Source organism: Scyliorhinus canicula, chromosome 19 (assembly GCF_902713615.1).
Source record: "Scyliorhinus canicula chromosome 19, sScyCan1.1, whole genome shotgun sequence".
NCBI lineage: Eukaryota > Metazoa > Chordata > Chondrichthyes > Carcharhiniformes > Scyliorhinidae > Scyliorhinus > Scyliorhinus canicula.
The window spans coordinates 105,703,253-105,719,157 of NC_052164.1; the positions used below are offsets into that span (position 1 = coordinate 105,703,253).

Consider the following 15,905-nt stretch of genomic DNA (forward strand, 5'->3'; position numbering starts at 1 on the left):
CTACCTTAATCCATGTACCTATCCAATAGCCACTTGAAGGTCCCTAACGTTTCCGACTCAACTACTTCCACAGGCAGTGCATTCCATGCCCCCACTACTCTCTGGGTAAAGAACCTACCTCTGACATCCCCTCTATATCTTCCACCATTTATCTTAAATTTATGTCCCCTTCTAATGGTGTGTTCCACCCGGGGAAAAAGTCTCTGACTGTCTACTCTATCTATTCCCCTGATCATCTTATAAACCTCTATCAAGTCGCCCCTCATCCTTCTCCGTTCTAATGAGAAAAGGCCTAGCACCCTCAACCTTTCCTCGTATGACCTACTCTCCATTCCAGGCAACATCCTGGTAAATCTCCTTTGCACCTTTTCCAAAGCTTCCACATCCTTCCTAAAATGAGGCGACCAGAACTGCACACAGTACTCCAAATGTGGCCTGACCAAGGTTTTGTACAGCTGCATCATCACCTCACGGCTCTTAAATTCAATCCCTCTGCTAATGAATGCTAGCACACCATAGGCCTTCTTCACAGCTCTATCCACTTGAGTGGCAACTTTCAAAGATTTATGAACATAGACCCCAAGATCTCTCTGCTCCTCCACATTGCCAAGAACCCTACCGTTAACCCTGTATTCCGCATTCATATTTGTCCTTCCAAAATGGACAACCTCACACTTGTCAGGGTTAAACTCCATCTGCCACTTCTCAGCCCAGCTCTGCATCCTATCTATGTCTCTTTGAAGCCGACAACAGCCCTCCTCACTATCTACAACTCCACCAATCTTCGTATCATCTGCAAATTTACTGACCCACCCTTCAACTCCCCCATCCAAGTCGTTAATGAAAATCACAAACAGCAGAGGGCCCAGAACTGATCCCTGCAGTAAGCCACTGGTAACTGGGCTCCAGGCTGAATATTTGCCATCCACCACCACTCTCTGTCTTCAATCGGTTAGCCAGTTTGTTATCCAACTGGCCAAATTTCCCACTATCCCATGCCTCCTTACTTTCTGCATAAGCCTACCATGGGGAACCTTATCAAATGCCTTACTAAAATCCATGTACACTACATCCACTGCTTTACCTTCATCCACATGCTTGGTCACCTCCTCAAAGAAGTCAATTAGACTTGTAAGGAGAGGATGGATATGGTGGATCCAAGGCGCTTTCAGAACCCAGGGGGAAGGGAGTATTCCTTCTTTTCACACGTCTATAAGGTGTATTCAAGGATTGATTACTTTGTAGTGAGTTGGGGGGTTTTGGTTGGGGTGGAGGGGGCAGAGTATGTGGGGATAATTATCTCGGACCATGCACCCCACTGGCTGGAGATTTGATTTATATCAGGACGGGAGCAGAGGCCGGGTGGAGGATTGACTCGGGGTTGTTGGCGGATCAATGTTTTTGTGATAAGGTGCGGACGGCCATTGAGGAGTATGTGGAGTTGAATCAGAATGGGGAGGTGTCGGCAGCCATTTTTTGGGAAGCACTGAAGGCAGTGGTCCAGGGGAGAAATTATTTTGTTTTAAGGTTCGCGCAGATTGGGAAAGGAGGGAGGAACTTGACCATCTGGTGAGCGAGACAGTGGAGGTGGACAGGGAGTATCTGAGGGAGCCCACAGCGGAGGGATTGGCGAGGAGGGAAAAGGTTGCAGGGACAGTTTGACAGGCTGACAACAGGGAGGGTGGTAGGGCAGCTGCGTAGGGCAAGAGTGTTGCAATATGAGTATGGGGAGAAGGCGAGCCACATGCTGGCACACCAGCTGTGGAGGCAGGCTGCGTCCAGGGAAATATTGAAGAACGGACTGGGGCTGGGGATGTGACATCGGAGCCGGGGAAGATAAACAAGGCGTTTAGGGAATACGACCAGGGACTGTATGAGGTGGACCCGGGGGGGGGGGGGGGGGGGGGGGGAGAAGGGGGACATGGGCGGTTTCTGGACGAGCTGGAATTTCCCTAGGTGGAGGAAGCAAAGAGGCAGGCATTGGAGGAGCCCCTGGGGCTGAGGGAGGTGCTGGATAGTATCAGGGTTATGAAGTCAGGGAAGGCCCCAGGGCACTGAAGCACTGGAGAAAGGAGAGCTGCCAGAGATGATAATGCAGGCAGTAATCACGCTAATCCCGAAAAAGGGAAGGACCCGGAGGAACGTGGGTCATATAGGCCCATATCACTTGTAATTGAAAATATGGAAAGGTGTGTCATTTGAAACATGGAAGTCTGGCAATATCTGGTCTGAGAGAAATTTGAGAGAATACAGGGAAAGATCCCACAAAGGGTTAATAGCAGCTGCAAAGTGCAGGATTATAAAATGCAGATTCTCTCTCTCAAGCAGGCTTAGCAAACACACAGGATTTTTGTATGAAGCTAAAAACAATGGCTCACACCTTCATTGAAAGTAACTATCTTAGTAAGCAGCTGGAAAAGCATGGATGAAGGTTTCAGTTGAATTAAGTGACGAATGTTTAAAACAGGCAGGTCTTTCAAGTTATAACCAAGTGAATTTTTAGCATACAGCTAAAAGCAATGTTTCACACCTTCATTGTAATTAATTCTCTTAGTAAACAGCTGGAAAGGAAAGGATTAGGTTCAGTTGAATTTGGTGAAAATTCTAGGATTAAATTCTGCTAACACCAGGTAAATTAAAGGCAATTGGAGACAATCAGTCTATGAGAAACATAATTTAGATCCAAAATTAAAGTCAAAATTATGAGCTGGGGACACAATTGGAAAATAAAACTATAAAAATGACAGGAATTAATAGTAACACCTATTGAAACCAAAGCATTTTTGAATATCACAAAGGAACTTTGAACATCGCAAAGGAAACAATGTAATCAGATCTGAGGGCGGAGCCAAGCCCAAAATGAATACTTAGTTGTATTAGAATGTTTAGATCAAAGATACTTTTTACAATCAAAATGAAATAATAGTTACTTAACAATAAAGTCGTAAAAACTTAATAACTGTTAGAAAGAGAATATAAACCCAGAGACCAGAGCAGGAACCAGCAGAAGCAGAGCAGAACCAGAACTCGGAGAGAAGGAGAGAAGGAACAAGAGAAGCAAGCATATTCAGCTTAGTCAACTCGGTCATGGGAAAGATAAGACAAGCAGCCGAGTTAAAACAGCTAATACATCTAAGGAAAACTAGAATTTAAAGAGGAGTCAGAGTCAGCTCAGAGACAGTCAGCAGAATCAACTCTCGCAGCTCGGTACATGGGAAAGATAGGACATAGCAACCAAGATAACCAGCGAATACATCTAAAGAAGACCAGACCCTAAAGAAGATTGATTGTCAAGGTGGGCCTGAAGGTATCTTCAACCCACCAGAAGGATCCAGAAGCAAGATCTTTTTTACTTTTCTGTAAAGACAGTGATTGCATCTTTTAAAAGAAAAAAAATATAATAATAAAATAAAGTAAAAGTTTTAACCTGAAACAGTGGTTATTCCTAAGTCTACTTTACTTACTTAGCAACGTGGGACCCAGGATCGATGCTACTAAGGGGTAAGTAGATAAAATCTTCGGTGAAGGTATGGGTTATACCGGAGGATAACTTGAACATATAGTTTGACCTGAATAGCACCCACTGAAGCCTGCATCGGAGTCAGGGAGTGAGAATCACTGTTCACCACTTAGAATGTCGGCCCTTTTTGGTATAGGGGGACTTCTAAGAATAGTGGTGAGTTTTCAAAAACACACTATTGAACATGGATGTGAAAGTATTGGCTAAGTTGTTGGTGGGGAGGATGGAGGATTACGTCCCAGGGGTGGTTGCAGTAGATCAAACAGGCTTCGTGAAGGGCAGGCAGCTCGCGAGGAATGTAAGGCGGCTGTTGAATGTGGTGATGAATCTGTCGAGAGCTCTGGTACCGGAGGTGGGGGTGTCCATGGACGCAGAGAAAGCATTTGATCGGGTGGAGTGGCTGTACTTGTTCGAAGTTTTGGGAAGGTTTGGGTTTGGGCTGAGATTTGTGGCATGGGTACGGTTGCTGTATGTGGCACCAAGAGCGAGGGTGAGGACGAATGATATGAGCTCACAAAGCTTTGACTTACACAGGGGTACGAGGCAGGGGTGCCCGCTGTCGCCGCTGCTGTTGGCGCTGGCCATGGAGCCATTGGCGATGGCTATCGGGGTTGGCAGAGTGGCAGGGGATAATGAGGGGATAGAGGGAGCATCGGGTGTCGCTCTATGCCGATGACCTGTTGCTGTATGTTTCGAAGTTGCTTCATTATTATTGGGCGATGAATGTGGATAAGGTACGGCGATGGTGGGAAGGAGAAGGGGTAGAGTGGGTTAGGATGGAGGAGGAATCTTGTAAGGGGTCTAGTTTGAGGGCTATGGTGATGGCAGCATTGCCAATGGCTCCGAGTAGGGAGCCCAGTGGTGCAGTCTTCGCTAAAGATACTGAATCAGTTGAGGCATTTTAGGGTGGAAGGGATGTCGGTGCTAACTCCGCTGTGTGAGAATCATGGGTTTGAGCGGGGGGGGGGGGTATAATGTATACAGGAGTTGGAGGGAAGTGGGGCTGGTCAAGGTGAGGGATCTGTATTTGGAGGAAGGGTTCGCCAGTCTGGAGGAGCTAAGGGAGAGGGTAGAGCTGCCGAGGGGGAGTGAGTTCAGTATCTGCAGGTTAGAGACTTTGCGTGAAAGGTCTGGAGGTGATGCACCCTGCTGGAGTGACTGCTGCTTTCGAATGTGGAAGGGGAGGGAGGAATTGGGGATATATACAAGTGGCTGGGGGGGCAGGGAGGCGAGCGGGTGGTGAAGAACAAGGAGAAATGGGAAGTGGAGTTGGGAGGGGAGATCAATTGGGGAGTATGGAGTGAGGCACTGCGTAGGGTAAACGGGACCTCCACCTGTGCCTGATACAGTTTAAGGTGGTGCACAGGGTGCATATGACTCGGGTGAGAATGAGTGGGTTCTTTCAGGGGGTGGCAGATGAGTGTGAGAGGTGTTGGCGGGGCCAGCAAATCATGCGCACATGTTTTGGGGTTGTGAAAAATTGGGAAGATTCTGGGCGGGAGTATTTGTGGTTTTCGTCAGGATTCATGATGTGGAGATGCCGATGTTGGACGGGGGTGAGCACAGTAAGAAGTCTTACAACACCAGGTTAAAGTCCAACAGGTTTGTTTCGAACACGAGCTTTCGGAGCACCATTCCTCCTCATTCATCTGAGGAAGGAGCTGCGCTCCGAAAGCTCGTGTTTGATTGGGTGATCTATAAGACTTCCTGTGGGTGGAGAAGATAAAATATGAGTTAAGGGGCTCCGCCGAGGGGTTTGAGAAAAGGTGGGGGATGTTTGTGACCGTGTTTGAGGAGCTGCGGGGGGCTGGTGTTGAAAATGGGGATAAAATTTGAACAGACTATATAGTTGATTGCTGGGAAGGATGTTTATCGGGGTGTTTATAGATTGTAACCTGTTTAGGTATGTGTCTGTAATAACATATATTTTTAAAAAACATTCCATTTGTCTTTCGTGTTAGATTTTGTACCTGCATGCAGACTTTCTGTGATTCATCAACAAAGTTACCCAGATCCCTCTGTCCAGACGCATTTTGAATCAGTTTTCCATTCAGATAATATTTATTTATTTGTTTATAAATTTAGAGTACCCAATTAAATTTTTCCAATTAAGGGGCAATTTAGCATGGCCAATCCACGCTATCTTTGGGTTGTCAGGGTGAGACCCACGCAGACACGGGGAGAATGTGCAAACTCCACACGGACAGTGACCCGGGATTTGAACCCAGTTCTCCATTTAGATCATTTGCCTGACTATTTTTTTGGATTACATGCACTTATCCATGTTAAACTCCATCTGCCACATTCTGACCCAGTCTCCTGGTCTATCTATATATGTCCGTAAAATCATTATCTCCTCTTCACTGCCTGCTTTCACATTTATTTTGGTATCATCTGCAGATTTTGCAATGTTACACTCTACCCCTGCTTGCAGATCTTTTATATAGATAATGAACAGTTGAGGTCCGAGGACTGACCCCTGCGATATCCGCTAGTTACAGTTTACCAGCCAGAGAATGACCATTTAAACCTGACCCTGTTTCTGTCAGTCAGCCAGTCTTTAATCTGGTCAAAAATCAGTAACTTCACACAAGGCTAAGGAATGTCTGCTGTGGAAAATGTAAATGCAGAATTGGTGAGGATGGATTATTTCACAGAAATACACAGTCCAGAAGAGGCCCTTCGGCCCATCAAGTCTGCAGAGATGCGTAAAAAACCTACCTACCTAATACCGTTTGCCAGCACTTGGCCCATAGCCGTGAATGTTAGGCCGTGCCAAGTGCTCATCCAGGTACTTTTTAAAGGCCGTGAGGCAACCCGACTCTCCCACCCTCCCAGGCCGTGCGTTCCAGACCGTCACCACCCTCTGGGGAAAAATGTTTTTCCTCATCACCTGCCCGTCACCTTGAGCTTCTCCTCGTAACTTACCCTTCAACTAAGGGGACCAGCTGTTCCCTATCCACCCTGTCCATGTCCCTCATAATCTCATACGCCTCAATCAGGTCACCCCTCAGTTTTCTCTGCTGGAGTGAAAACAGCCCAGACATGGTAATCAAAGTCCAATTGTTCAGTGAAGAGTCAGTTTTACTCTGTATCTAACCCCGTGCTGTACCTGTCCTGGGGGTGTTTGATGGGGACAGTGTAGAGGGAGCTTTACTCTGTATCTAACCCTGTGCTGTACCTGTCCTGGGAGTGTTTGATGGGGACAGTGTAGAGGGAGCTTTACTCTGTATCTAACCCCGTGCTGTACCTGTCCTGGGAGTGTTTGATGGGGGCAGTGTAGAGGGAGCTTTACTCTGTATCTAACACCGTGCTGTACCTGTCCTGGGGGTGTTTGATGGGGACAGTGTAGAGGGAGCTTTACTCTGTATCTAACCCCGTGCTGTACCTGTCCTGGGAGTGTTTGATGGGTACAGTGTAGAGGGAGCTTTACACTGCATCTAACCCCGTGCTGTACCTGTCCTGGGAGTGTTTGATGGGGACAGTGTAGAGGGAGCTTTACACTGCATCTAACCCCGTGCTGTACCTGTCCTGGGCGTGTTTGATGGGGACAGTGTAGAGGGAGCTTTACTCTGTATCTAACCCCGTGCTGTACCTGTCCTGGGAGTGTTTGATGGGGACAGTGTAGAGGGAGCTTTACTCTGTATCTAACCCCGTGCTGTACCTGTCCTGGGAGTATTTGATGGGGACAGTGTAGATGGAGCTTTACTCTGTATCTAACCCCGTGCTGTACCTGTCCTGGGAGTGTTTGATGGGGACAGTGTAGAGGGAGCTTTACACTGTATCTAACCCCGTGCTGTACCTGTCCTGGGAGTGTTTGATGGGTACAGTGTAGAGGGAGCTTTACTCTGTATCTAACCCCGTGCTATACCTGACTTGGAATTGTTTGATGGAGACTTTGTAGAGGGAGCTTTACTCTGTATCTAACCCCGTGCTGTACCTGACCTGGAATTGTTTGATGGAGACTTTGAAGAGGGAGCTTTACTTGCTGTCTAAACCATGTGTCTGCTTACTGGAGGAGGTACGTAGGCTCCATCGTGACGGTCCCCCTGACGCACTCTGCTCTTTGTGTCCCAGGGTTTGAAGGAATTTTTATAGACTGTTCCATCAGAAAATTTGCCACCACAAGGACTCTGCATGGTCATGGGTCGGCTAAGTTCTTGCAGTTTAGTGAACGGTGCCAATGTATACGTGAGCTGAGGGGGAGATAAAGTACAGAAAGTTACACTGCATTCAACCAAGTAACATTGTCATGTAGAGGGGGGAGGGACATGGACTGTCAGTTACTGCCAATCAATTGTCAAAGAAGAACTATATAGATACCTGGGGTTGGTGACAATCAGCTGATTAAATGTTACAGGATGATAAAACCCTGAACAGTTATTGCTGTGGGAGAGCGATGAGCATTGTGGTTGTGTGAGGTGAGGCTGTTCAATATTGAGATTATATAAGGATTGTTTTGTGGATGTACTGGGGTGAATTTGGTCGGATAAAGTCCACATCAGGGGAGAAAGTATGTGGAATATGGGAATGAGATTTCTGAGCAGAATGTGCTTTCCTCATCACTGGATTTCTGTGCAGCATACCATTGGTTTGCAGACTAGTGAAATAGGGAATGTTGGGAAAAGTCTATGATCACTATTCCTCAACAGTAACAGGAATTGGATAAAATATACTAGACTTCATCCACTCTGGAGAGTATTTGAATACAGGTGCTGAGTTCCTGTGCAAAGCCAGTGTTTAAATCATAAGGCATTCAGGACCTTCCGACATTATCCATCTGAAATTCCTCAGGAATTTTCCGCTTTATCCTAACTCCTTACTCACTGAAACCCACCTCTTAGATGTGTTCGGATGAAAGTCCCAGAGACTGAAGAGCAATGATCAGAGATATTCTGGTTGATTATATCCTGTGCTGAATGTAGCCTGATGTCCTTACCCAGTGTGGTCTATTCGTGAATCCAGACCTGCACCGTCTGAGCCAGGTTCACCGAGAGAATTTACCTTTGTCACTGTGTCGGTTTCAATGGTCCCTTCTCTTTCTGACAGCACCTCCTTGAATGTGGCTGCGTTTGGCCGATGGTGTTTAGTAGTGTCCCAGCCAATGTATGAATCCCTCTGTGTGGTGCTGAATTCTGCACTGAGGAGAGACGGGAAAGATGCGTTGGAGGTTAGGACGGCGAGTTCGATGCCTTCCTACGATGACAACTTGTATTTACATCCCGTCTTTAGCAAAGAAACACATTCGCAAAGAGACGTAGAACCAACACATCACTCGGCACTCAGCCCAATCACTCCGCACTCAACCCAATCACTCCCCAATCATCCCAATCACTCGGCACTCAACCCAATCACTCCCCAATCACTCCCCAATCAACCCAATCACTCCCCAATCATCCCAATCACTCGGCACTCAGCCCAATCAATCGGCACTCAGCCCAATCACTCCGCACTCAACCCAGTCACTCCGCACTCAACCAAATCACTCCCCAATCAACCCAATCACTCCGCACTCATCCCAATCACTCCGCACTCAACCCAATCACTCCGCACTCATCCCAATCACTCTGCACTCATCCCAATCACTCCGCACTCATCCCAATCACTCCGCACTCATCCCAATCACTCGGCACTCAACCGAATCACTCCCCACTCAACCCAATCACTCCGCACTCAACCCAATCACTCCCCACTCAACCCAATCACCCGGCACTCAACCCAATCACTCGGCACTCAACCCAATCACTCCGCACTCAACCCAATCACTCCCCAATCATCCCAATCACTCCGCACTCAGCCCAATCACTCGGCACTCAACCGAATCACTCCCCACTCAACCCAATCACTCCGCACTCAACCCAATCACTCCCCACTCAACCCAATCACCCGGCACTCAACCCAATCACTCGGCACTCAACCCAATCACTCCGCACTCAACCCAATCACTCCGCACTCAACCCAATCACTCCCCAATCATCCCAATCACTCCTCAATCAACCCAATCACTCCGCGCACAACCCAATCACTCCGCACTCAACCCAATCACTCCGCGCACAACCCAATCACTCCCCAATCAACCCAATCACTCCCCAATCAACCCAATCACTCGGCACTCAGCCCAATCACTCCGCACTCAACCCAATCACTCCCCAATCATCCCAATCACTCCGCACTCAGCCCAATCACTCGGCGCTCAGCCCAATCACTCTGCACTCAACCCAATCACTCCGCACTCATCCCAATCACTCGGCACACATCCCAATCACTCGGCACTCATCCCAATCACTCCGCACTCATCCCAATCACTCCGCACTCAACCCAATCACTCCCCACTCAACCCAATCACCCGGCACTCAACCCAATCACTCGGCACTCAACCCAATCACTCCGCACTCAACCCAATCACTCCCCAATCATCCCAATCACTCCGCACTCAGCCCAATCACTCGGCACTCAGCCCAATCACTCCGCACTCAACCCAATCACTCCGCACTCATCCCAATCACTCGGCACACATCCCAATCACTCGGCACTCATCCCAATCACTCCGCACTCATCCCAATCACTCCGCACTCAACCCAATCACTCCCCACTCAACCCAATCACCTGGCACTCAACCCAATCACTCGGCACTCAACCCAATCACTCCGCACTCAACCCAATCACTCCCCAATCATCCCAATCACTCCGCACTCAGCCCAATCACTCGGCGCTCAGCCCAATCACTCTGCACTCAACCCAATCACTCCGCACTCATCCCAATCACTCGGCACACATCCCAATCACTCGGCACTCATCCCAATCACTCCGCACTTATCCCAATCACTCCGCACTCAACCCAATCACTCCCCACTCAACCCAATCACCCGGCACTCAACCCAATCACTCGGCACTCAACCCAATCACTCCGCACTCAACCCAATCACTCCCCAATCATCCCAATCACTCCGCACTCAGCCCAATCACTCGGCACTCAGCCCAATCACTCCGCACTCAACCCAATCACTCCCCAATCAACCCAATCACTCCGCGCACAACCCAATCACTCCGCACTCAACCCAATCACTCCGCGCACAACCCAATCACTCCCCAATCAACCCAATCACTCCCCAATCAACCCAATCACTCCCCAATCACTCCGCACTCAGCCCAATCACTCCGCGCACAACCCAATCACTCACCAATCAACCCAATCACTCCCCAATCAACCCAATCACTCCGCACTCAGCCCAATCACTCCGCGCTCAACCCAATCACTCACCAATCAACCCAATCACTCTGCACTCAACCCAATCACTCCGCGCACAACCCGATCACTCCGCACTCAGCCCAATCACTCCGCGCACAACCCAATCACTCACCAATCAACCCAATCACTCCGCGCTCAGCCCAATCACTCCGCACTCAGCCCAATCACTCCGCACTCAGCCCAATCACTCCGCGCACAACCCAATCACTCCGCGCACAACCCAATCACTCCACGCACAACCCAATCACTCCGCACTCAGCCCAATCACTCCGCACTCAGCCCAATCACTCCGCGCACAACCCAATCACTCCACGCACAACCCGATCACTCCGCACTCAGCCCAATCACTCCGTGCACAACCCAATCACTCACCAATCAACCCAATCACTCCGCACTCAGCCCAATCACTCCGCACTCAGCCCAATCACTCCGCACTCAACCCAATCACTCCGCACTCAGCCCAATCACTCCACACTCAACCCACGTTGTAACCTAGTGTTCTGGGTCTCTCAACTGCTGCCATCTCTTCAGAACGGAGAAGGGTAATAGAAACCGACCACCAATTTCAGGGAAATCTGCTCACAACTCCCTTGGGTAAATAGAGAAAGCTCCATAAGATGAGGCATCACACACAGTGTTAACTTGCCTGGCAACGTAACTAACATCTCTCCTTCGATATGTCCTGTTGACGTTAGGGATACAGAACTGCAACTAATCATCTCTCCAGAAGGGCACATATTTCAACCCCTTTGGTTGGTCCACGTTTCGCACTAGTTCACCGCCAACCTCTTCCCCCAATCACCATTACATATTCTGGAATACCCCAAGAAGAAATCGGAACAGCAGTAGGGCATTCAGCCCCTCGAGCCTGTTTCAGTATGATGATGGCTGACCTTTGGCCCCAACTCCACTTTCTATCCTATTCCTTGATTCACAGAGGGGCCATAAATCTATCAGACTAAATATATTCAACAATGGAGCACCACTCCCTCTGGGAAAGAGAATTCCATAGAATCACAACTCTTTACAAACATAGAAAATAGGAACACGAGGAGGCCATTCAGCCCTTTGAGCCTGCTCTAATGTTTATGATGATCATGGCTGATCATTCAATTCCTTAACCTGTTCCCGCCACACGCTTCCTCCCACCCCCCCCGCCCCCCCTCCCAACCCCCCATATCGTTTGAACCCTTTAACCCCAAGTGCTGTATCTAACTCCTTGAAAACATACAATGTTTTATCATAGAATCATAGAATTTACAGTGCCGAAGGAGGCCATTCGGCCCATCGAGTCTGCACCGGCTCTTGGAAAGAGCATCCTACCCAAGGTCAACACCTCCACCCTATCCCCATAACCCAGTAACCCCACCCAACACTAAGGGCAATTTTGGACACTAGGGGCAATTTATCATGGCCAATCCACCTAACCTGCACATCTTTGGACTGTGGGAGGACACACACACGGGGAGGATGTGCAGACTCCACACAGACAGTGACCCAAGCCTGAATCGAACCTGGGACCCTGGAGCTGTGAAACATTTGTGCTATCCACAATGCTACCGTGCTGGCCTCAACCTTCCTGTGGTAGTGAATTCCACAGGCCGACCACTCTCTGGGTGAAGAGATTTCTCCTCATCTCTGTGCTAAATGGTTTACCCCGTATCCTCAGACTGTGCCCCCTGGTTCTGGACACCCCCCACCATCAGGAACATCCTTCCGGCATCTACCCCATCCAGTCCTGTTAGAATTTTATAGGTTTCGGCTTCCGCTGTGGACCATGGAGTAAGTGGTCACACACAAGGCAGCTCCTGCCCAAGGTGTGCACCATGGAGTAAGTGGTCTCACACAAGGCAGCTCCTGCCCAAGGTGTGCACCATGGAGTAAGTGGTCGCACACAAGGCAGCTCCTGCCCAAGGTGTGCCCCATGGAGTAAGTGGTCGCACACAAGGCAGCTCCTGCCCAAGGTGTGCCCCATGGAGTAAGTGGTCGCACACAAGGCAGCTCCTGCCCAAGGTGTGCACCATGGAGTAAGTGGTCGCACACAAGGCAGCTCCTGCTCAAGGTGAATGTTGTTGGAGTACTTTCCCCCAGGAATGGTATGTCTCTTGGTCTCCAGACCCGCAGAAACAGTGAAAGATTTGGCTGAAGCTGCAGCAGAGACAAAAGCCTCTTCCAGCATGCAGGCGGGGGAAGGGCGAGCTTAAATGTCTCAAGCTGACTTGAGGGCCTTTATTAAAGCTGAATTCCAGCAGCAGAAGGAACAACTGTGAAAAAATCTCGCCAAGGCCATTGAAGAAGCGGTGACGAGACGTTCGGTGGCGGCCATGCAGGAGTAGGTCGCGCATTCAGCAGCTCCCGTCTGGGACCGACTATCGGACCTTTTTCAGGAGTTTTCATGGACGTTTTGGGGCAGATTGGTGAAGTGAACACGGCCAAAAGGATTCCCTCTCTGTTGTATGGATAGCTGGGCCAGGAGTGGCCGGGTGAAACGTTTAAGTGCCAGCAGGCAGAAGCGTGCGGAGCGGGCGCCGAGGCACGACATGGCGGCCGGTATAGACCAGGGTCCATGGGCGCAGTGGGCACGGGGCAACAGGAGTTCCTTAGGGGCTGTTTTGATCTTTAAAAGGACATGTTGGCCCCGATGAAGGTATCAATAGATCAAACGATCATAACTCAGGCGACACAAGGGAAAGCCATTAAGGAGATGGGGAAAAGCTATCCGACCATGAGGACGAGTTGGTTGTATTGGCCCTTAAGGTGGAGGCGCAGGATGACCTCCACAGACAGTGGCAGGAGAGGCTGCAGGTCCTAGAATACAGGTCCGGGAGACAGAACCTGAGAATTGTGGGTCTCCCCGAAGGTGTAGAGGGGTCGGATGCGGGAGCATTTGTGTCCAAGGTGCTGGAGACGCTGATAGGGACGGGGGTATTCCCTCGACCCCTGGAGCTGGACGGGGCGCACAGAGCCCTCGCAATGAAGCCCAAGGCGAATGAACCGCCGAGGGCCATGGTGGTGAGATTTCATCGCTTCTCGGACAAGGAACTTGCCTTGCGGTGGGCAAAAAAAGAACGTAGCAGCAAGTGGGAGAACAGCGTGATACGCATCTACCAGGTCCTGGGTGCGGAGCTGGTCAAGAGGTGTGCTGGATGTGACTGGGTGAAGGCGACCCTCTTCAGCAAGGGTGTGAAATTTGGGATGCTACACCCAGCGAGGCTATGGGTCACGTACAAGGAACGGCATCACTATTTTGAGACGCCGGATGAGGCGTGGTCATTCGTCAAACAAGAAAAGCTGGACTCGAATTAAAGGACGGCTAAACTTTGGTGGAATGCGGCCGTGGGGCTGGGTAACACGATACCGTTTCTGATATAAGATCGTATACAATGTTGGGTGCGTGTAAGGGCTGTGGTGGTGGCTGGAGGGTGCAGTGTTTTCGGTAAAGTTCAGATATGGAGGGGGGAGGGGGCCCTGTACTGAGTGCGATTTTTCGGAAAGTTGGAGCCTTGGTTCAACAAGTGTCTCCACACGGGGCAATGTTAGTGTCTTCTGTTTATTTTTTGTTTCGTATTACTCACTGGGGCTGGAGAGGTAGTTTAATTGATTTATTCATGTAGGGAGAAGGGTCTGGACAATGAAGCGACAGTCTGATCGGCACCAGGGGCGGGAGCTGCCAGGGTCAGCGTGGGTCAGCTGACTCTTGGGAGCATAGTGGGGGGTGAGCAAGTGCCCAGCTGGTGCTTGGCGGAGTTTTTTTGGGTCGTGGGGCTGTTGGAGGGGGGGGGGGGGGGAGCTGTTTTGCTGACAGAGGAGGTATCAATTTAGAGGTACCAATGGAGGGTCGGGGGGGCGCGGCGGCTCCCTGTGGGGGCGTTCGAGGAAGCGAAGGGCGTGGACTCGAGGTTGGCCAAGAAAGGACGATGGCTAGTCGGCAGGGCGGGGGGAGGGGGGGGGGGGGTGGTTAGCCCCCCATCCAGGCTGATCACGTGGAATGTGAGGGGTTTGAATGGGCGGGTCAAAAGAGCGCGCGTGTTCGTGCATCTAAGGGGTTAAACACAGAGGTAGGGAAGGTGGGGGGACAGTTTGGGGGGAGGGGTGGGGGGTGGATGGATCCCTGGAGGTTCGTGCGGCCGAGAGCGAAGGAGTTCTCTTTTTCTCCCACGTCCATAAGGTTTATTCCCGCATAGATTTCTTTGTCTTGAGCAGGGCGTTAATCCCAAAGGTGTCAGGGACAGAATACTCAGCAATCACAGTCTCGGACCATGCCCCGCACTGGGTGGACCTGTGGCTTAGTGAGGAGAGAGGGCAGCGCCCACTCTGGAGACTGGATGTGGAGCTGCTGGCGGATGAAGAGGTTTGCGGGCGGATTAGCAGGAACATCCAGGATAACCTGGAAACAAACGATACGGGTGAGGTAGCAGCGGCAACGGTCTGGGAGGCTCTGAAGGCAGTTGTCAGAGGGGAACTCATCTCAATTCGATCAAATAGGGAAGAGAGAGAGAGCGGAGAGGGAGAGACTGGTGGAAGGGTGTAGCCATGCTGGCCACGCAAAATGGACACTGAGCCAAGCTAAAATGGAGGACAGCAGGGAAAGCCTGTTTAGTGAGAACAGACAGCCTGCTCTCAACTAATTAGCATTTTGCAAGCAGCAAACCAGTTTTCTGGCCAGGTGCAGATCTCCAAGCAAAGGTGTTAATGGCAAAGCGCTTAACATTCTGATGAGGCGGCCCAGATCCAGGCACAAACAATGGCAACATTTCCATCTCAATGTAGCACTTAATTGGTGGAGTAGACAGGATGGCACCAGAGTAACAAATATCGAAACCACCCCCCAACATCGAGGAAAGCCCCGCATTGGAGGATTTCGAAGGTAGCCATTTGGAAACGTTCCAATCGGTACCGAAAGGTAGAGCCCGCCTAGAAGGGGGCAAGGACATTAGAGAGGGGTATAAAAGCAAATCCCCCACAGAGCCCCGGTCTGTTAAACCCGTGCTCCGGCTCTGACTGACATCTTGCATCCTGACTCCAGCCGTTGAGCACCAGCCGCCGAAACCGTAAGTTCAACGCTCGCTACGCGATCCAAGCCCACTAGACTCCCAAGTACCAGAACGCTTGCTGAAGGCTGCAGTACAAGACCAG

The 15,905-nt window shown here is 50.1% G+C and overlaps 1 protein-coding gene across 1 annotated transcript in view; it reads right to left on the bottom strand.

Annotated features, from left to right (window-relative positions):
* The window catches only part of si:dkeyp-69c1.9, a 62,768-nt gene that overhangs the window by 8,209 nt on the left and 38,654 nt on the right, over positions 1 to 15,905 (bottom strand). Inside the window, exons 7-8 of the mRNA XM_038779552.1 lie at positions 8,525 to 8,660; positions 7,534 to 7,716 (exon numbers count right to left, since the gene is read on the bottom strand). Of these exons, the coding sequence (XP_038635480.1) occupies positions 7,534 to 7,716; positions 8,525 to 8,660 (319 nt within the window). The remainder of the gene's footprint in view (positions 1 to 7,533; positions 7,717 to 8,524; positions 8,661 to 15,905) is intronic.